This window comes from Oncorhynchus masou, chromosome 6 (genome assembly GCF_036934945.1).
Source record: "Oncorhynchus masou masou isolate Uvic2021 chromosome 6, UVic_Omas_1.1, whole genome shotgun sequence".
Classification (NCBI taxonomy): domain Eukaryota; kingdom Metazoa; phylum Chordata; class Actinopteri; order Salmoniformes; family Salmonidae; genus Oncorhynchus; species Oncorhynchus masou.
This window is the reverse complement of record NC_088217.1, coordinates 19,482,848-19,504,159: the sequence shown is the minus strand read 5'-3', so window position 1 is coordinate 19,504,159 and position 21,312 is coordinate 19,482,848. Positions and strand designations below refer to the sequence as shown.

General features: G+C 42.1%; 1 protein-coding gene across 50 annotated transcripts in view; it reads left to right on the top strand.

Annotated features, from left to right (window-relative positions):
- The window catches only part of LOC135541457 (nascent polypeptide-associated complex subunit alpha, muscle-specific form-like), a 105,658-nt gene that overhangs the window by 55,484 nt on the left and 28,862 nt on the right, over positions 1-21,312 (top strand). For 31 of the 50 annotated variants that reach the window (XM_064967723.1, XM_064967727.1, XM_064967763.1 and 28 more), the window contains 20 exons: positions 8,215-8,343; positions 9,064-9,186; positions 9,984-10,028; positions 10,134-10,235; positions 10,356-10,436; positions 10,996-11,031; positions 11,958-12,044; positions 12,239-12,319; positions 12,719-12,796; positions 13,070-13,138; positions 13,483-13,605; positions 15,231-15,311; positions 15,707-15,784; positions 16,151-16,237; positions 16,432-16,512; positions 17,480-17,524; positions 17,728-17,856; positions 18,569-18,691; positions 20,401-20,445; positions 20,649-20,777. In XM_064967723.1, coding sequence (XP_064823795.1) covers positions 8,215-8,343; positions 9,064-9,186; positions 9,984-10,028; positions 10,134-10,235; positions 10,356-10,436; positions 10,996-11,031; positions 11,958-12,044; positions 12,239-12,319; positions 12,719-12,796; positions 13,070-13,138; positions 13,483-13,605; positions 15,231-15,311; positions 15,707-15,784; positions 16,151-16,237; positions 16,432-16,512; positions 17,480-17,524; positions 17,728-17,856; positions 18,569-18,691; positions 20,401-20,445; positions 20,649-20,777 — 1,752 coding nt within the window. The remainder of the gene's footprint in view (positions 1-8,214; positions 8,344-9,063; positions 9,187-9,983; positions 10,029-10,133; positions 10,236-10,355; positions 10,437-10,995; positions 11,032-11,957; positions 12,045-12,238; positions 12,320-12,718; positions 12,797-13,069; positions 13,139-13,482; positions 13,606-15,230; positions 15,312-15,706; positions 15,785-16,150; positions 16,238-16,431; positions 16,513-17,479; positions 17,525-17,727; positions 17,857-18,568; positions 18,692-20,400; positions 20,446-20,648; positions 20,778-21,312) is intronic. The other 19 variants (XM_064967764.1, XM_064967761.1, XM_064967745.1 and 16 more) reach the window with 14 other exon arrangements.

The window sequence follows — 21,312 nt, the reverse complement described above, 5'->3', positions numbered from 1 at the left end:
TGTATTTTTTTGTGAAGAATCAACAACAAGTGGGACACAATCATGAAGTGGAACGACAAACTTTTTTAACAAATCAAAAACTGAAAAATTGGGCGTGCAAAATTATTCAGCCCCCTTAAGTTAATACTTTGTAGCGCCACCTTTTGCTGCGATTACAGCTGTAAGTCGCTTGGGGTATGTCTCTATCAGTTTTTCACATCGAGAGACTGAATTACAGAGTTTCCCGTATACACATATCTAGGATTAACTTACTCTCCTCACATGTCTAATTTAACCTTAACTGCCGTGGGCTAGGGGAAAAAATCTGGCGGGAAGTGAGCTGGCAAATTGAAGCATGTGTGGCAGCTCCCCGCACCTCTCCAAAAGCTGTCAAAGCAATCCAAATCAAATAGAATTTTATGTGTTGCATGCGCCGAATACAATGGGTGAACCGTGAACTTCTTACTTACGAGCCCTTTCCAAACAATGCAGAGTTAGAAAGTAAGACAATGTGCTGGAAAAAAAGGAAATTGTAACACAATAAGATAATAACGAGGCTATATACAGGGAGTACTGGTACCAAGTTAATGGGCTGGGTTACGATGTGGTTGAGGTGATTGAGATAATATGTACATGTAGGTAGGGGTAAAAATGACAAGGCAATCAGGAAAGATAATAAACAGAATAGCAACAGCGTGTGCGAAGAGTGTGAAAGTGTGAGTGGGTGTGTGGCATCAATATATAGTACCAGTCAAAAGTTTGGACACCTTCTCATTCAAGGGTTTTTCTTTATTTTTACTATGTTCTACATTTTAGAATAATAGTGAAGACATCAAAACTATGAAATAAAACATGGAATCATGTAGTAACCAAAAAAATATTAAACCTATCAAAATATATTTTAGATTTTAGATTCTTCAAAATAGCCACCCGTTGCCTTGATGACAGCTTTGGACACACTTGGCTTTCTCTCAAACAGCTTCACCTGGAATTATTTTCCAACAGTCTAGGAGTAGTTCCCACATATGCTGAGAAATTGTTGGCTGCCTTTCCTTCACTCTGCGGTCCAACTCATCCCAAACCATCTCAATTGGATTGAGATTGGTTGATTGTGGAGGCCAGGTCATCTGATGCAGCACTCCATCACTCTCCTTCTTGGTCAAATAGCCCTTACACAGCCTGGAGGTGTATTGGGTCATTGTCCTGTTGAAAAACAAATGATAGTCCCACTAAGCGCAAACCAGATGGGATAGCATATTACTGAAGAATGCTGTGGTAGCCATACTGGTTACGTGTATGGTAAAGTAACCCCCACACCATCACACCACCTCCTCCATGCTTCACGGTGGGAACTACACACGTGCAGATCATCCGTTCACCTATTCTCTTTTTTTCTCTCACAAAGACACGGGGCGGTTGGATCCAAAAATCTAAAATTTCCACTGGTCGAATGTCCATTGCTCGTGCTTCTTGGCCCAAGCAATTCTCTTCTTATTATTGGTGTCCTTTAGTAGTGGTTTCTTTGCAGCAATTTGACCATGAAGTCCTGATTCACACAGTCTCCTCTGCACAGTTTATGTTGAGATGTGTCTGTTACTTGAACTCATTGAAGCATTTATTTGGGCTGCAATTCCCGCGGCTGTTAACTCCAACTTATCCCCTGCTGCAGAGGTAACTCTGGGTCTTCCTTTCCTGTGGTGGTCCTCATAAGAGCCAGTTTTATCTTAGCTCTTGAAGACAACACTTGAGGAAACTTTCAAAATTCTTGAACTTTTCCACATTGACTGAACTTCATGTCTTAAAGTAATGATGAAATGTCATTTCACTTTGCTTATTTGAGCTGTTCTTGCCATAATATGTACTTGGTATTTTACCAAATAGGGCTATCTTCTGTATACCACCCCTACCTTGTCACAACACAACTGATTGGCTCAAACGCATTAAGAAGGAAATAAATTCCATCAATTAATTTTTAAGAAGGTACAACCTCTTGAGACTCCCCATCCCGGATCCGGGATCGTGAATAAAGCCTCAGGCTCATTAACATAACGCAACGTTAACGATTTCTGAAAATCGCAAATAAAATGAAAATAATGCGCCTGCTCTCAAGCTTAGCCTTTTCTTAACAACACTGTCATCTCAGATTTTCAAAATATGCTTTTGAACCATAGCAAATCACTAATTTGTGTAAGAGTATGCTAATCTAGCTTAGCATTTTGAGTAGCATTTAGCACGCAACATTTTCACAAAAACCAGATAACCAAATAAATAAAATCATTTACCTTTGAAGAGCTTCGGATGTTTTCAATGAGGAGACTCTCAGTTACATAGCAAATGTTCAGTTTTTCCTGAAAGAATCTTTGTGTAGGAGAAATCGCTCCGTTTTGTACATCACATTTGGCTACCGAAACGAACCGAAAATTCAGTCACCAACAACGTCAAACTTTTTCCGAATTAACTCCATAATATCGACCGAAACATGGCAAACGTTGTTTGGAATCAATCCTCAAGGTGTTTTTTCACATATCTCTTCATTGATATATCGTTCCTCAAAAAAAGCCTGCTTTCTTCTCTGAATTCCATGGAAAAATACTTGCAGCTGAGGTTTGCGCACCAATTTCGGCGCAGGACACCGGGCGGACACCTGGTAAATGTGGTCTCTTATGGTCAATCTTCCAATGATATGCCTACAAATACATCACAATGCTGCAGACACCTTGGGGAAACGACAGAAAGGGCAGGCTCATTCCTCTCGCATTCACAGCCATATAAGGAGACAATGGAAAACGGAGCCTCAAAAATCCTGCTGATTTCCTGGATGCCGTTTCATCTTGGTTTTGCCTGTAGCTCACGTTCTAGGGCACGCACAGAGAATATCTTTGCAGTTCTGGAAACGTCAGAGTGTTTTCTTTCCAAAGCTATCAATTATATGCATAGTCGAGCATCTTTTTGTGACAAAATATCTTGTTTAAAACGGGAACGTTTTTCATCCAAAAATGAAATAGCGCCCCCAGAGTTTCAAGAGGTTAATTGAAATGCATTCCAGGTGACTACCTCATGAAGCTGGTTGAGATAATGGCAAGAGTGTGCAAAGCTGTCATCGGGGCAAAGGGTAGCTACTTTGAAGAACCTCAAATATAACATTTGTTCAACACTTTACTACATGATTCCATATGTGTTATTTCATAGTAGTGTTGTCTTCACTCTTATTCTACAATGTAGAAAATAATAAAAATAAAGAAAAACCCTTGAATGAGTAGGTGTGTCCATACTTTTGAGTGGTACTCTGTGTGTAAGTGTAGTATGTGTGTGAGTGTAGTATGTGTGTGAGTGTAGTATGTGTGTGAGTGTAGTATGTGTGTGAGTGTAGTATGTGTGTGAGTGTAGTTTGTGCGTGAGCGTAGTTTGTGCGTGAGCGTAGTTTGTGTGTGAGCATAGTATGTGTGAGCGTGTGGGTAGTCCAGTGAGTGTGCATAGGGCCATTGCAAGGGAGTCAGTTAAAAAAAAAAGCTGGTCGATGGAAGTAGTTCAGGTAGCCATTTGATGAACTGTTCAGCAGCCTTATGGCTTAGGGGTAGACGCTGTTCAGGATCCTTTTGGTCCCAGACTTGTCGCTCCAGTAACGCTTGCTGTGCGGTAGCACAGAGAACAGTCTATGACTTGGGTGACTAGAGTCTTTTGACAATTTTTAGGGCCTTCCTCTGACACCGCCTGGTATAGAGGTTCTGGATGGCAGGGAGCTCGGCCACAGCGATGTACTGGGCCTTACTCACTATCCTCAGTAGCGCCATGCGGTCGGATGCCAAGCAGTTGCCATACCAAGTGGAGATGCAGCCAGTCAAGATGCTCTCAATGGTGCAGCTGTATAACTTTTTGAGAATCTGAGGGCCCATGCCCCCAAAAAATTGGCCTCATGATGGGGAACAAGCATTGCCATTCCCTCTTCACGACTGTGTTGGTGTGTTTGGACCATGATAGGTCCCTTGAGATGTGGAGACAGAGGAACTTGAAGATTTCAACCTGCTCCACTATAACCCTGTCAATGTAAATGGGGGTTTCCTTGGCTCTACGTTTCCTGTAGTCCACGATCAGCTCCTTTGTCTTCTCACATTGAGGGAGAGGTTGTTGTCCTGGCACCACAATGCCAGGTGTCTGACCTCCCTGTAGGCTGTCTCATCGTCATCGGTGATCAGGCGTACCATCATTGTGTCGCCGGCAAACTTAATGTAGGAGTTGTGCGTTGCAACTCAGTCATGGGTGAACAGGGAGTACAGGAGAGGACTAAGCACGCACCCCTGAGTAGCCCCCGTGTTGAGGGTCAGCATGGAAGATGTGTTAATCCCAGGGTTGATGAGCTTGGAGGCCGCTGTGGCTGAGCTGTAGTCAACGAACAGCCTCCTCACAGAGGTGTTCCTTTTGTCCAGGTGGGTAAGGGCAGTGTGGAGTGTAATTAGAGATTGCGTCATGGAATACGCAAATTGTTATTGATCCAGGGTGTCTGGGATGGTGGTGTTGATGTGAGCCATGACCAGCCTATCAAAGCGTTTCATGGCTAACAGATGTGAGTGCTACGGGGTGATAGTCATTTAGACAGGTTACCTTGTGGGTCTATGGTGGTCTGCTTGAAACATGTAGGTATTACAGACTGGATCAGGGAGAGGATGAAAATGATCACTGTGGGGACGACATTGTCACTTATTAGTGAAGCCAGTGACTGATGTGGTAAATTCCTCAATGCTATCTGATGAATACTGGAATATATTCCAGTCTGCTAGTGAAACAGTCTTGTAGTTTAACATCTGCCTTGTCGGTCCACTTCCGTATTGAGTGTGTGACTGGTACTTCCTGTTTGGAGTTTTTGCTTGTCAACAGGAATCCAGAGGATAGTTATTTTCAGATTTACCAAATGGAGGGCGATGGAGAGCTTTGTATGCATCTCTGTGTGTGGCGTAAAGTTGATCTAAAGTTTTTATTTGCCTCTTGTTGTACAGGTGACATGCTGGTAGAAATTTTGAAGACAGATTTCAGTTTCCATGCATTAAAATCACTGGCCACTAAGAGCGCTTCCTCTGGGTGAGAATTTTCTTGTTTTCTTATGGCCCAATACAGCTCGTTGATTGCGGACTTAGTACCAGCATTGGTTTGTGGTGTTAAATAGACAGGTAAGAAAAATATAGATAAAAACTCTTGGTAAATACCATGGTCTACAGCTTATCATGAGGTATTCTAACTCAGGAGAGCAGAACCTTGAGACTTCCTTAATATTAGAGGATGCACACCAGCTGTTGTTAACCACCCCCGAGCTTACCCGGTGGCGCTGCTGTTCTGTCCTGCCGTTGTATAGCAAAATCAGCTTGATTTATATTTTCCATGTCCTTGTTCAGCCACGACTCAGTGAAACGTAGGATATTACAGTTCTTCATATCACTTTGATAGGATAGTCTCGAAAAGAGCTCATCCAGTTTATTCTCCAGTGATTGCTTGTTCACTAATAGAACGGATGGTAGACGCGGTTTACCAGTCACCGACGTAGTCTCGTCAAGTATCCCTCACGCCGGCCTCTATGACGCCTCCTCTTCCGAGTGTTGGGGGATTTGGGCCTGGTCTGGGATGAGCAGTATGTCCTTTACCTCCTATTAATTGAAGTAGAAAGCCTCATCCAAATCGAGGTTAGTGATCGCTGTTTTGATGTCCAGAAGCTCTTTTTCGGTAATTGGAAGCGATAGTGGAAACGTGATGTACAAAAAAAAAAGTACAAAATCGCACAATTGGTCAATAGCCTGTAAAACGGCTGCTATTTCCTCCATCGCCATTCTTTTGAGGAAAAAGAAACTGTATTTGTAAGAATGTGTCTCTTTTGGAGTGGTAGAGTTAAAAGCAGAAGTCAAATTTCGATTGGACCTCATGTGCAATTGACCAATAAAGTAATTTTAATCTTAGGAGAAGGAAATGCAAAAATGATCCAAGATCAGTGTCCAGGGCCAACTTGACCCTACTTTACATTTGTACAACCCTTGTACCTCACCCTCACTGGACCCCTTTCACCTTTACATAATTTAATTTAAGGAATGTTAAACAACGGTTAATGTAAGTAATAACACCGGTTAATGATTTTTTTCATGTAATGAAGCCGGTTAATGTAATAACTTGCTGGATAACATTAAAAAAAAAGTTTTTTTAGTCTAATAAATTATTAGGTTATACGGTGGTTATTACACTGTCAGGTGAGTCAACTTTTTTTAATGAATAACTTCAATAATCATGTAATAACATACCAAAATCAATGTTTTGATTGACTTCCCTTAATTTGATGCACAAACCACCAACCACCAGCAATTACAAACACCGACAAACTCATGCACATCATACAGTCACCCTCACAAGCATACATTGAAATGTGCCCACACCACATTCACCCACCCCTCTCTTTCGTGTCGTCTGAGTTTCCCAAAGATTGGAAAGCAGCTTGCGGTCATCCCCCTCTTCAAAGGGGGGGACACTCTTGACCCAAACTGCTGCAGACCTATATCTATCCTACCCTGCCTTTCTAATGTCTTTGAAAGCCAAGTCAACAAACAGATTATTTCAAATGCCACCATACCTTCTCCGCTATGCAATCTGGTTTCAGAGCTGGTCATGGGTGCACCTCAGCCACGCTCAAGGTCCTAAACCATATCTTATCCGCCATCGATAAGAAACAATACTGTGCAGCCGTATTCATTGACCTGGCCAAGGGTTTCGACTCTGTCAATCACCACATCCTCATAGGCAGACTCGATAGCCTTGGCTTCTCAAATGATTGCCTCGCCTGGTTCACCAACTACTTCTCTGATAGAGTTCAGTGTGTCAAATCGGACGGCTTGTTGTCCAGGCCTCTGGCAGTCTCTATGGGGGTGCCACAGGGTTCAATTCTTGGACCGACTCTCTTCTCTGTATACATCAATGATGTCACTCTTGCTGCTGGTGAGTCTCTGATCCACCTCTACGCAGACGACACCATTCTGTGTACTTCTGGCCCTTCTTTGTGTTAACAACTCTCAGGCAAGCTTCAATGCCATACAACTCTCCTTCCGTGGCCTCCAACTGCTCTTAAATACAAGTAAAACTAAATGCATGCTCTTCAACCGATTGCTGCCTGCACCTGCCCCCCGTCCAACATCACTACTCTGGGTGGTTCTGACTTAGAATATGTGGACAACTACAAATACCTAGGTGTCTGGTGAGACTGGAAGGAGAGTTTACATTCTAACATCATGCATCTCCAATCCAAAATTGCACCTAGAATTGGCTTCCTATTTCGCAACAAAGCATCCTTCACTCCTTCTGCCAAACATACCCTTGTAAAACTGGCCATCCTACCGATCCTCGACTTCGGCAATGTCATTTACAAAATAGCCTCCAATACCCTACTCAATAAATTGGATGCAGTCTATCACAGTGCCATCCGTTTTGTCACCAAAGCCCCATATACTACCCACCACTGCGACCTGTACGCTCTCGTTGGCTGGCCCTCGCTTCATACTCGTCGCCAAACCCACTGGCTCCAGGTCATCTACAAGACACTGCTAGGTAAAGTCCCCCGTTATCTCAGGAAGCTGGTCATTATAGCAGCACCCACCTGTAGCACACGCTCCAGCAGGTATATCTCTCTGGTCACCCCCAAAACCAATTCTTCCTTTGGCCGCCTCTCCTTCCAGTTCTCTGCTGCCAATGACTGGAACGAACTACAAAAATCTCTGACATTGTAAACACTTATCTCCCTCATTAGCTTTAAGCACCAGCTGTCAGAGCAGCTCACAGATTACTGCACCTGTACATAGCCCATCTCGAATTTAGCCCAAACAACTACCTCTACACCCTACTGTATTTATTTATTTTTCTCCTTTGCACCCCATTATTTCTATCTCGACTTTGCACATTCCTCCACTGCAAATCTACCATTCCAGTGTTTTACTCTCTATATTGTATTTACTTCGCCACCATGGCCTTTTCTTTTGCCTTTACATCCCTTATCTCACCTCATTTGTTCACATTGTATATATACTTATTTTTCTACTGTATTATTGACTGTATGTTTGTATTATTGACTGTATGTTTTTAAAAACTTGTTCTATGTGATATACTGAATGTGAAGTTATTACATTAATCAGTGTTATTACATTAACTGTTGTTCCAGTGTGTCAATACATTGAATACTTTTAAATACATTGAGTTTTAACTCATCCTTGATTGTAGCCAGCACCCATGCATCCGGCCAAAGCTACACCTCTTACCACGGGGGGAGGCAATATTGTAGTGGAGGCGACAACGCCATGGAAAGCTGAAGTACCAAAGCTTCAAGAGTCTTCGGAACAGACAGCCAAGGTAGATGGCTGACAGTCGAGGAGTGTGGGGCCTCTCTCTTTGGATCTTTATTCTTTACCCGACCTGGCTCTCTTTACGCTCACTTCCCCATACAACACACTCTTCCTGGGTCATTATTCCATGTGTTATGTCTTCCTCATCTCTCCTGTGATCTTGAGGTTTTAGTCATTCTTCCACCCCTTTATATGGTATTCTATCTTCCTCTTCTCTCTGCCAATATATTTCAAAACATATCTCTGCTTTGGACTTCCTTACTTCTGGCCTAGAAGGTGTCTGTGTGTCTAAGTGGGAAGTGGACAGACACTCTTACTCTTAAGCTTACTCTTTAAGAGTCTTCCCAGCATGCCCACACTTGTGGTACACTCAACACGGCAAGACAAACCATGTCTGTCACATCTGTTGTCGCCACAGAAAAGCCACAATACATTTCCACTTTTTCTTCTGGTAGCTACACACCATATATAGTATTGCTTCTGGGTATGTTTACCTGGTTTAGGTTGACAGGATTTGTTTACCTTCTTATTAGCTTACTAAACTGTGACAACAAATTCTGGTCAGGTACTTCTCTTCTCACGGCACCTTTCCTTTCCATTACCAATGACAGACAAGCTGCTAACTTTCATCCTATCACTCTACTAGACTGTGACTGTGAGATTATGTGCAGCACTCTGAACTCTTCTCTGCACCTCGTCTAATGGCTTGAACCATATGCGTTTATAGAGTGTGCCCACCACATCAAGCAAAGTTGACATGGCTAAAAAGGATCCTGCTAAGTTGGTTACGGCTGTTGCTGCACCAGCTGCCGCGGCTGGAGATGCCTCTCTGAAGGGGCCACAGACTAAGGTAGACTCCAGTTTACTTTGGTGTATTAACCACGCTACAGTACAAGGCTCTTGAGGGTGGAGCTATCCCTGGGGTTAGGGGGCTATCATTGATCACTTGTTTGTTTCCTTGTCATTCTTTCGCTGTTTTCACACAATATATCCAAGATCATGAATTAACAGAGTGGCACAGTAACAGAGACTCACAGTGCATTGGACGCAGTGAAGGATTTCTACTGTACCATTCTACATTTTAGCCATTTTGCAAACGCTCTTATCCAGAGCGACTTACAGGAGCAATTAGAGTTAAGTACCTTGCTCAAGGGCACATCGACAGACTGTTCACCTAGTCGGCTCAAGAATTCGAATCAGCAACCTTTTGTTACTGGCTCAACGTTATTAACCCCTTGGCTATCTGCCACCTGCTTTACCATTCTGCAATTTTTTTTGACTTAAAGGAGAATAAAGAAGAAACTTGCATACTGCTCTGACGAAGGCCTTGAGGCCGATGCTTAAACGCTTAATAAAGAGCAGTGATTCTATGAAGATTAGTGTGCAGGTTTCTTATTTTTTCTCATGTTATTCAATTGTTACAATGCACCTGCAACAAAGATAACTCAGATGTGCAAGTGCCTTTTGAGATTTGACTACATGAGGAAGAGGGTGCTCTTGTTCCTGCATGAGTACTACCTACGTATGTAGGTTTGGTTGAATTGAGCCCACAACCATCCAGAAGCTCAGTTGGGTATAGGAGCTGAGTAGTATCACAGAAAGTAGCCTAGTGTTGTATTCACTAACCTCTCCTGCTCTGGGTTACAGGTACAGGTGGAAGTAGTTCCCCCAGGAGCTAAGGCAGCCAAAGAGGTAAATCATCCATGTATCTTTTCTCTATGTGGGTTTGATATTGCACTAAATTGATATGCATGGAGTTGCATTGCTTGTGTTTGAGTTTTGTTGCATCATGTGTAGGAGCTAGCTGTGGACCCGTTCGATGCCCTGGCTGATTCCTTACCCTCATCAGAGTCTTTCGCCCCTGCAGCCCATGTATACACTGGGCCAGAGGTGATAGAGGTACAGAACCTTGACAGAGTGTGTGTGTGTGTGTGTGTGCACAGTGCAGTTTAGATTGGGTTGTGTGTGTGCACCCGGTCACCATGTAAAACAGTGTGTGTTGTTGTATATGGCTCACAGCATGGATTAACCTCAAAGAAGGGAGTGATCTGTGGGGGGAACGACTGCCCACTGCCCCCAGGATACCGATTTGAAGACATGGTCAGTCTTTAAATCACCCTCCCCCTCCAGTGTTCTTCCTCCTCATCATCATCATCACTTCTGCATCTTAATCCAACCCTCAGCCTTCTGCTGTTAGAGAGCTTTGAGTTTGCATGTATCTTTAGCTTTGTACTGCAGTACTCCCTTTGACATGAGACATTTGCCTGGAACCCCTTGGTTATCAGGTCTTCCAACAGAGAGATACACCCCATCCAGAAACAGCACCTAGACCATGTCCTATCCCCTGGACACTTGTGTTAATCTGAGAGGAATGGATAGGTTTTAGCAATATGGGCCCATTTTCACCAAGCTGATCAGATGACAAGATGAAGTTACTACCATATCTATCCTTTTATTTCAGATTTATATGATGGACTAGGGTTTGTTTCTGGACTTTGCCAAAAAAGCCTGTATATAGTTACTACACGTTAATATTCTTTTGTCATTCTTTTGTCAGAACATGATCAGATTTTATTTAAATCTAGGCTTACTCAATTAGAATATATCATTCATGTACTTTTATTACATTGAATTACAATGTTAAATTACATGTTCATAGGCCCCAGTTGCAGATGTCAAGCCAAAAGATGTTCCGGTAAGTCATTGTATTTACTGCAAGGGGATACACTGTATGCTGGGGAGAAATATTGAGATATTGACTTTCTCCTCTCAATCTTTCTCATACCCACATACTAATGCATGTGCGTACACACACACACACACACACACACACACACACACACACACACACACACACACTAAAGGTACTAAACAAACCATAGGTCATCCCATGGTCTCTTCTGACAGTTTTGGGTACCTCCTACAGTGTGGAATGTTGCTTTGCGCTGTGGGGTGTTGGCTCTGCAAACAACATTAGACCCACCTCAACCAGCTTGCTCTAGTTCTGTTAAACCCATCCTTTATAAACACACCCACACACTAACAACAGATAAATAGTCAACACACAATCACTCATTACTCCACACCTATTCACTTATACACACTTGCACACACATACACCCTCTACGCCACACCTTGTTTTGTACTGTAGTTCTCTGTGTAGTATACTTCTGCTTCTAAGAGCTTGTTAGGACAGAAGGCAAACTCTTTTACCCCTGAAGTATGTTGTGTGAGTTGTCAAAAAAAATAAGTGAGTTGTCTAAAGTTGCCCGCTTGGTTATAAAGCGTTTTTTAAATTTTATTACGGTTACATTTTAGTCCACTTCAGGGATTTGAACCAGCAACCTATTAGCTCAATGTTCTTAACCACTAGGCTTCCTGCCAAATCTGATGTTTTGTAAAGAGATTCTGCTCGGAGTCCTTTGCGGAGTGCTTTGTTGTGATTTAGATTCTAGGAAATGTGATTGCTGGGTGTGTCGGTTATTTTGCTCCTGGTCTCTTTTAAATGGTTGGAGTTATTTTGACTTGCCCTCAAGTGGTGCAGTTGAAGACAAAACTGTTACTGTAATGCTTTGTGTATAACTGAGGTTATTTGTTTGCTTGTTTGTTTACTTGTATCAGAAACCCATGAGCACCGATGAGGCTCTGGACTCCCTGTCCTTTGGGTTCACAACCTCTATGGCTCCCATCCCTCAGAAACAGGAGAAGGTGAGACGTTGCACTATTAACAGGTTATAATCACTTATAAATCAATTAGAGCCCTGTTCCCTAAAACATGCATAAAGTTACAGAATGATTATTAGTCCCATAGTCTTTTGGGTGAGACTGAGGTCCTGACCAGTGATACTGTAAATAAGAAGTGAGGTGTCATTATAACCCAATGATATTTCATCTGTTGACAGAAAGTGGAAGACTTGGCTGCCATTGATGCCTTGTCTGCTGGCTTCTCAAACTTTGCTCCACCTCCAGCCGCTCCCATCAAGGTAAACAAAGACTGATAATATTTTTATTCAACCCTTCATTATAAAACTGTTATTAGCATGAGATGGTAAACTGTTATGATAACCAATATCAAGTTGTGTCAACTGACATAACACAGTCATAATGACACAGCACAATGTAGACTACCTTGTTGGACAGCTAACTTCCTAGCCACCTACTGCTTATCATGTCATGACATATTAATGATGTTTACAAGATGACCATGTCATATCATTTTGACAGTGTCAGCTGTAATAGTTTATCACAACTGTGATGTAATTTTACTGTTCTGTAAAAACAGCTTTCTAGTGAAGGTTTCAAATGAACGTTCCCCTGTTCCTCTTAACTAGAACCTAAGAAACAGTATTTAACAAACCAAATAATCTCTCTTCTTCTTCCAGAAAGCTGAAGAGTTTAAGTCTGCACCTGTTACCAAGTCTCCTGCTCCCCCCGTTGACAAGAAAGCTAAGGTGGAAAAGGTAAATAACACCAAAGAAAGTAGGTCCTACATCCTGCATGACTACATAACATAAGCCATGCATAATACACAATAAACAGTGACAAACGCTTATGTCCAGTGTTAAACTGGGATGTCCTTTGTTACAGCTGACGCTGTGCGACTGTTGTGTTGAGTACTTTGTCATCAAAAATGCTATATCCATGCAAATAGACAACAAACTCTTCAACTATTCTATGTTATACTTATGTTGGGTTGTGAAGCTGTTATCTATTGACTTGTGTTTGTGTTTCAGTTTGCTGATGACTTCTCTCTGATGTCAGGATTGGACTCCCCACTGGCTACCAAGCCCAAGACAGATGAGGTTTGTCATATGAGGGCTACAGTTTCTAGGTTGATGGTTTAGGTTGGTTTAGGTTGACAGGTTTAGGTTGACAGGGTTTGTTTATCTGGTTTAGGTTGACAGGGTTTTTTAAAACCTGGTTTAGGTTGATTGGGTTTGTTTACCTTCCTATTACTTTACAAAACTGACAACAAATTCTGGTCAGGTACTTCTCTTCTCATGGCTCCTTTACTTCACATTACCAATAACAGACAAGCTGCTAACAATCATCCTGTCACTCCAGTAAACTGACTGTGAGATTATGTGCAGCACTCTGAACTCTTCTCTGCACCTCGTCTAATGGCTTGAACCATATGCGTTTATAGAGTGTGCCCACCACATCAAGCAAAGTTGACATGGCTAAAAAGGATCCTGCTAAGTTGGTTACGGCTGTTGCTGCACCAGCTGCCGCGGCTGGAGATGCCTCTCTGAAGGGGCCACAGACTAAGGTAGACTCCAGTTTACTTTGGTGTATTAACCACGCTACAGTACAAGGCTCTTGAGGGTGGGGCTATCCCTGGGGTTAGGGGGCTATCATTGATCACTTGTTCATTTCCTTGTCATTCTTTCGCTGTTTTCACACAATGTATCCAAGATCATGAATTAACAGATGGGCACAGTAACAGAGACTCAAAGTGCATTGGACGCAGTGAAGGATGTCTACTGTACCAATTTACATTTTTATGTAAATACGGTATTTATTTTTTAGAAATTAGCAACAAAATAAACAACCTGTTTTCACTTTGTCATTATGGGGTATTGTGTGTAGATTAATAAGGGGAGAAATGATGTAATCCATTTTAGAATGAGGCTGTAATTTAACAAAATGTGGAAGAAGGGAAAGGGTCTGAATTCTTTCCGAATGCACTGTATATAGTGTATTAACCTTCCACAACCATAAGACCAACTAATAATTGAATTATTTTATCAAAATAGTTTCACCTGCTTTTTTTGCTATAATTACTGATCTGGCTTTCAAGTCTGTCTGTGAAAATGCCCTTTTTTGTTACAAATGTAAGTAGAACCAAGCATAATGCACATTCACTGATAATGACTAACTTCTTGTAGTGGTCATTAGGCTATATAACATGAGCACAGGTCTCAATATCTAATCTTTAGCTAATCTTTTTATATTTCAAGTTCAGCCAGCTTGGATCTATTTGCTAGGTAACAAGGTTGAACAGTTGAATTGTTATGAACACACACTTTTGTCTGTCTCCAACCTTTTTTTAAAGCATGTTAGCCTGTCCACTTTGTTCAGATGTTGAATTCAGGTGGTCTACCTTATTTCTCAGAATGAGAACGAATTGCCAATTCCGCATATAATAGTTTGTTATGCTTATTGCACATTTATAAAACACTGGCGAGACCGCGAGTACAACAGAATGTGGATAAAATGCTGCTAGCGGTACCCAATGCGTGAGCTCAATCAATTTCTTTCATACTCTAGTTTTAGACGTGTTGGCTCTGCGCGCAATTTGAGTAGTTGAGACATAAAAAGGATATCATTAGAAAAGTTAACATATCCCCTATCACAGTAAAATAATGTTTCAATGTGTTTTGGTGTCCATATGACCGATTCTGTTGCACCAAAACTAAAATGCAAATGGCGAGTTGAAACCGCTTGTCAGAGAGGAACATGTGATTTCTCAACTTTGTTGGCGTGAGAGAACAGGTGTGTAAAATCATAGAGAGAGAGGCAAAGCGGAAGGGTTCGCTCTCGATCAAATCTGTCCAAAATAAGCCCAATCAATGCGTTTCTGTGGGTTTATTTTGGACCTAAGCTTGTTAAGGCAGAGACGTGCATCTCTTCATTATATATAGACCTCTCGTGTAAATGGGGAGATGCACACCGCACAGAAGGAGCGAAAGAGACGAGACCAAAAATACAACACGAGAACAAGCGGAAGTAAACCCTCTTAAAAAAGATAAATAACAACCTCGATTCTTGCGGTACAGGCATTTGGAATATCGCGCAAGAACAAAAAATCAAATTAATCGAATGAATTCAATGTATCGCCCAGCCCTAAAGTGAGATGTCATTATAACTCGATAATATTTCATCTGTTGACAGAAAGTTGAGGATTTGGCTGCCATTGATGCCTTGTCTGCTGGCTTTTCCAACTTTGCTCCACCTCTTCCCGCTCCCATCAAGGTAAAGAAAGACTGATAATTATTGTTCTTCAACCCTTCATCGTAGAACTGTCATTAGCATGAGATGGTAAACTGTTATGAGAACCAATGTCAACTGACATAGCACAGTCATAATGACACAGCACAATGTAGCCTAGCTTGTTGGACAGCTAACTTGCTAGCCACCTACTGCCAATGCTAATGCCATTTTGTATTTATGATACATACAAGATGACCATGACATATAATTTTAACACAGTGTCAGCTGTAATAGCTTATGACAACTGCTATGTCATGCTAACGTTCTGTAAAGACAGATTTCTAGTGAAAGCTTGAAATTAGCTGTCCCCTGTTCCTCTCAACTAGAACCTAAGAAACAGTATTTAACAAACCAAATAATCTCTCTTCTTCTTCCAGAAAGCTGAAGAGTTTAAGTCTGCACCTTTTACCAAGTCTCCTGCTCCCCCTGTTGACAAGAAAGCTAAGGTGGAAAAGGTAAATAACACCAAAGAAAGCAGGTCCTACATCCTGCATGACTACATAACATAAGCCATGCATAATACACAATAAACAGTGACAAACGCTTATGTCCAGTGTTAAACTGGGATGTCCTATGTTGCAGCTGACGCTGTGCTACTGTTGTGTTGAGTACTTTGTCATCAAAAATGCTATATTCATGCAAATAGACAACAAACTCTTCTTCATTGGTGGGTGTGTCGGTTATTTTTCTCCTGGTCTCTTTTAAATGGTTGGAGTTATTTTGACTCGCCCTCAAGTGGAGCAGTTTAAGACAAAACTGTTACTGTAATGCTTTGTGTATAACTGAGGTTATTTGTTTGCTTGTTTGTTTACTTGTATCAGAAACCCATGAGCACCGATGAGGCTCTGGACTCCCTGTCCTTTGGGTTCACAACCTCAATGCCTCCCATCCCTCAGAAACAGGAGAAGGTGAGACGTTGCACTATTAACAGGTTATAATCACTTATACATCAATTAGAGCTCTGTTCCCTAAAACATGCATAATGTTACAGAATGATTATTAGTCCCATAGTCTTTTGGGTGAGACTGAGGTCCTGACCAGTGATACTGTAAATAAGAAGTGAGGTGTCATTATAACCCAATGATATTTCATCTGTTGACAGAAAGTGGAAGACTTGGCTGCCATTGATGCCTTGTCTGCTGGCTTTTCAAACTTTGCTCCACCTCCACCCGCTCCCATCAAGGTAAACAAAGACTGATAATATTTTTCTTCAACCCTTCATTGTAAAACTGTTATGAGCATGAGATGGTAAACTGATATGATAACCAATATCAAGTTGTGTCAACTGACATAACACAGTCATAATGACACAGCACAATGTAGGCTACCTTGTTGACCATGTCATATCATTTTGACAGTGTCAGCTGTAATAGTTTATCACAACTGTGATGTAATTTTAATGTTCTGTAAAGACAGCTTTCTAGTGAAGGCTTCAAATGAACGTTCCCCTGTTCCTCTTAACTAGAACCGAAGAAACAGGTTTGTCATATGAGGGCTACAGTTTCTAGGTTGATGGGGTTTGTTTATCTGCTTTAGGATGATGGTGTTTGTTTATCTGGTTTAGGTTGATGGGGTTTGTTTATCTGCTTTAGGATGATGGGGTTTGTTTAACTGGTTTAGGTTGATGGGGTTTGTTTACCTTCTTATTACTCTACTAAACTGTGACATTGTCATTTTTTCTCTGTTGTCACACAATGTATCCAAGATCATGAATTAACAGAGTGGCACAGTAACAGAGACTCACAGTGCATTGGATGCAGTGAAGGATGTCTACTGAACCATTTTAGCCATTTTGCAGATGCTCTTATCCAGAGGGACTTACAGGAGCAATTAGAGTTTAGTACCTTGCTCAAGGGCACATCGACAGATTGTTCACCAAGTCAGCTCAGGGATTCGAATCAGCAACCTTTCGGTTACTTGCCCAAAGCTCTTAACCGATCAGCTTCCTGCCACCTGCTTTACCGTTCTGCAATTTTTTTTGACTACGTTAGAAAGAGGGTGCTCTTGTTCCTGCATGAGTTCTACCTATGTTGGTTTGGTTGAATTGAGACCACAGCCATCCAGAAGCTCAGTTTGGTATAGGTGCTGAGCAGTATCACAGATAGTAGCCTTGTGTTGTATTCATTAACCTCTCCTGCTCTGGGTTACAGGTACAGGTGGAAGTAGTTCCCCCAGGAGCTAAGGCAGCCAAAGAGGTAAAACATCTCTCGCTTTTCTCTCTATTATTTGTTATTAAATGTACCAATTTTATTACATTAAACATCTATATTTATTACATTCAGATAAGTTATTACATTAACCAGTGTTATTGCATTAACTGTGGTTACAGGGTGTCAATACATTGAATTTGCTCTTTTTCTGTTGTATACATTGAGTATTAACTCATCCTTGATTGTAGCCAGCACCCATGCACCCAGCCAAAGCTACACCTCTTACCACGGGAGGAGGCAATATTGTAGGGGAGGTTACAACGTCATGGAAAGCTGAAGTACCAAAGCTTCAAGAGTCTCCGGAACAGACAGCCAAGGTAGATGGCAGACAGTCGAGGAGTGTGGGGCCTCTCTCTTTGGATCTTTATTCTTTACTCGACCTGGCTCTCTTTACGCTCACTTCCCCATACAACACACTCTTCCTGGGTCATTATTCCATGTGTTATGTCTTCCTCATCTCTCCCGTGATCTTGAGGTTTTAGTCATTCTTCCACCCCTTGATATTGTATTCTATATTCCTCTTCTCTCTGCCGATATTTTTCAAAACATATCTCTGCTTTGGACTTCCTTCCTTCTGGCCTAGAAGGTGTCTAAGTGGGAAGTGAACAGGCACTTTTACTTTTAAGCTCTATGACTGAGTCTTCCCAGCATGCCCACACTTTGTTGCACTCAACACGTCAAGACAAACCATGTCTGTCACATCTGTTGTCACCACAGAGAAGCAACAATATATTTCCACTTTTACTTTTTCTTCTGGTTGCAGCACACCATATCTAATTTACTTCTCGGTTTGTTTACCTGGTTTAGGTTGATGCGGTTTGTTTACCTTCCTATTACTCTACTAAACTGCGAAAACAAATTCTGGTCAGGTACTTCTCTTCTCACGGCACCTTTCCTTTCCATTACCAATGACAGACAAGCTGCTAACAATCTTCCTATCACTCCAGTAAATTGACTGTGAGATTATGTGCAGCACTCTGAACTCTTCTCTGCACCTCGTCTAATGGCTTGAACCATATGCGTTTATAGAGTGTGCCCACCACATCAAGCAAAGTTGACATGGCTAAAAAGGATCCTGCTAAGTTGGTTACGGCTGTTGCTGCACCAGCTGCCGCGGCTGGAGATGCCTCTCTGAAGGGGCCACAGACTAAGGTAGACTCCAGTTTACTTTGGTGTATTAACCACGCTACAGTACAAGGCTCTTGAGGGTGGGGCTATCCCTGGGGTTAGGGGGCTATCATTGATCACTTGTTCGTTTCCTTGTCATTCTTTCGCTGTTTTCACACAATGTAGCCAAGATCATGAATTAACAGTGACACAGTAACAGAGACTCACAGTGCATTGGATGCAGTGAAGGATGTCTACTGAACCATTTTAGCCATTTGCAGACGCTCTTATCCAGAGGGACTTACAGGAGCAATTAGAGTTAAGTACATTGCTCAAGGGCACATGGACAGATTGTTCACCTAGTCGGCTCAGGGATTCGAATCAGCAACCTTTCGGTTACTTGCCCAAAGCTCTTGGACTTCCTTACTTCTGGCCTAGAAGGTGTCTGTGTGTCTAAGTGGGAAGTGGACAGACACTCTTATGCTTACTTTTAAGAGTCTTCCCAGCATGCCCACATTTGTGGTATGCTCAACAGGTCAAGACAACCCATGTCTGTCACATCTGTTGTCACCACAGAAAAGCCACAATATATTTCCACCTTTTCTTCTGGTTGCATCACACCAGATATAGTATTGCTTCTGGGATTGTTTACCTGGTTTAGGTTGATGGGGTTTTTTTACCTTCGTATTACTCTACTAAACTGTGACTACACATTCTGGTCAGATACTTCTCTTCTCACGGCGCCTTTCCTTTCCATTACCAATGACAGGACAAGCTGCTAACAATCATCCTATCACTCCAGTAAACTGGAGTCCCAGACTTGCTGTTTTCAACTCTCTAGAGACAGCGGGAGTGGTAGAGATACTCCACCCGGCACAGCCAGAAGAGGACTGGCCATCTCTCATAGCCTGGTTCCTCTCTCGGTTTCTTCCTAGGTTTTGGCCTTTCTAGGGAGGTTTTCCTAGCCACCGTGCTTCTACACCTGCATTGCTTGCTGTTTGGGGTTTTAGGCTGGGTTTCTGTACAGCACTTTGAGATATCAGCTGATGTACGAAGGGCTATATAAATACATTTGATTTGATTTGCTAAGTTGGTTACGACTGTTGCTGCGCCAGCTGCCGCCGCTGGAAATGTCTCTCTGAAGGGGCCACAGACTAAGGTCGACTCCAGTTTACTGAGGTGTATTAACCACGCTACAGTACAAGGCTCTTGAGGGTGGGGCCGTCCCTGGGGTTAGGGGGCTATCATCGATCACTTGTTTGTTTCCTTGTCATTCTTTCGCTGTTTTCACACAATGTATCCAAGATCATGAATTAACAGAGTGGCACAGTAATAGAGACTCACAGATCTTGGAAAGAGTGAAGGATTTCTACTGTATCATTCTACATTTTAGCCATTTATCAGACGCTCTTATCCAGAGGGACTTACAGGAGCAATTAGAGTTAAGTACCTTGCTCAAGGGCACATCAACAGATTGTTCACCTAGTCGGCTTTGGGATTCGAATCAGCAATCTTTCGGTTTCTTGCCCAAAACTCTTAACCGCTTGGCTACCTGCCACCTGATTTACCATTCTGCATTTTTTTTACTACATTAGAAAGCGGTTGCTCTTGTTCCTGCATGAGTTCTACCTATGTAGGTTTGGTTGAATTGAGCCCACAGCCATCCAGAAGCTCAGTTGGGTATAGGAGCTGAGCAGTATCACAGATAGTAGCCTAGTGTTGTATTCACTAACCTCTCCTGCTCTGGGTTACAGGTACAGGTGGAAGTAGTTCCCCCAGGAGCTAAGGCAGCCAAAGAGGTAAAATGTCTCTCTCTTTTCTCTCTATCATTAGTTATTACATTTACCAATTGTATTACATTAAACATCTATATTTATTACTTTCAGATAACTTATTACATTAACCAGTGTTATTACATTAACCAGTGTTACAGGGTGTCAATACATTGAATTTGTTCTTTTTCTGTTGTATACATTGAGTATTAACTCATCCTTGATTGTAGCCAGCACCCATGCACCCAGCCAAAGCTACACCTCTTACCACGGGAGGAGGCAATATTGTAGGGGAGGTTACAACGCCATTGAAAGCTGAAGTACCAAAACTTCAAGAGTCTCCGGAACAGACAGCCAAGGTAGATGGCAGACAGTCGAGGAGTGTGGGGCCTCTCTCTTTGGATCTTTATTCTTTACCCGACCTGGCTCTCTTTACGCTCACTTCCCCATACAACACACTCTTCCTGGGTCATTATTCCATGTGTTATGTCTTCCTCATCTCTCCCGTGATCTTGAGGTTTTAGTCATTCTTCCACCCCTTTATATGTTATTCTATATTCCTCTTCTCTCTGCCGATATTTTTCAAAACATATCTCTGCTTTGGACTTCCTTCCTTCTGGCCTAGAAGGTGTCTAAGTGGGAAGTGAACAGGCACTTTTACTTTTAAGCTCTATGACTGAGTCTTCCCAGCATGCCCACACTTTGTTGCGCTCAACACGTCAAGACAAACCATGTCTGTCACATCTGTTGTCACCACAGAGAAGCAACAATATATTTCCACTTTTACTTTTTCTTCTGGTTGCAGCACACCATATCTAATTTACTTCTCGGTTTGTTTACCTGGTTTAGGTTGATGCGGTTTGTTTACCTTCCTATTACTCTACTAAACTGCGA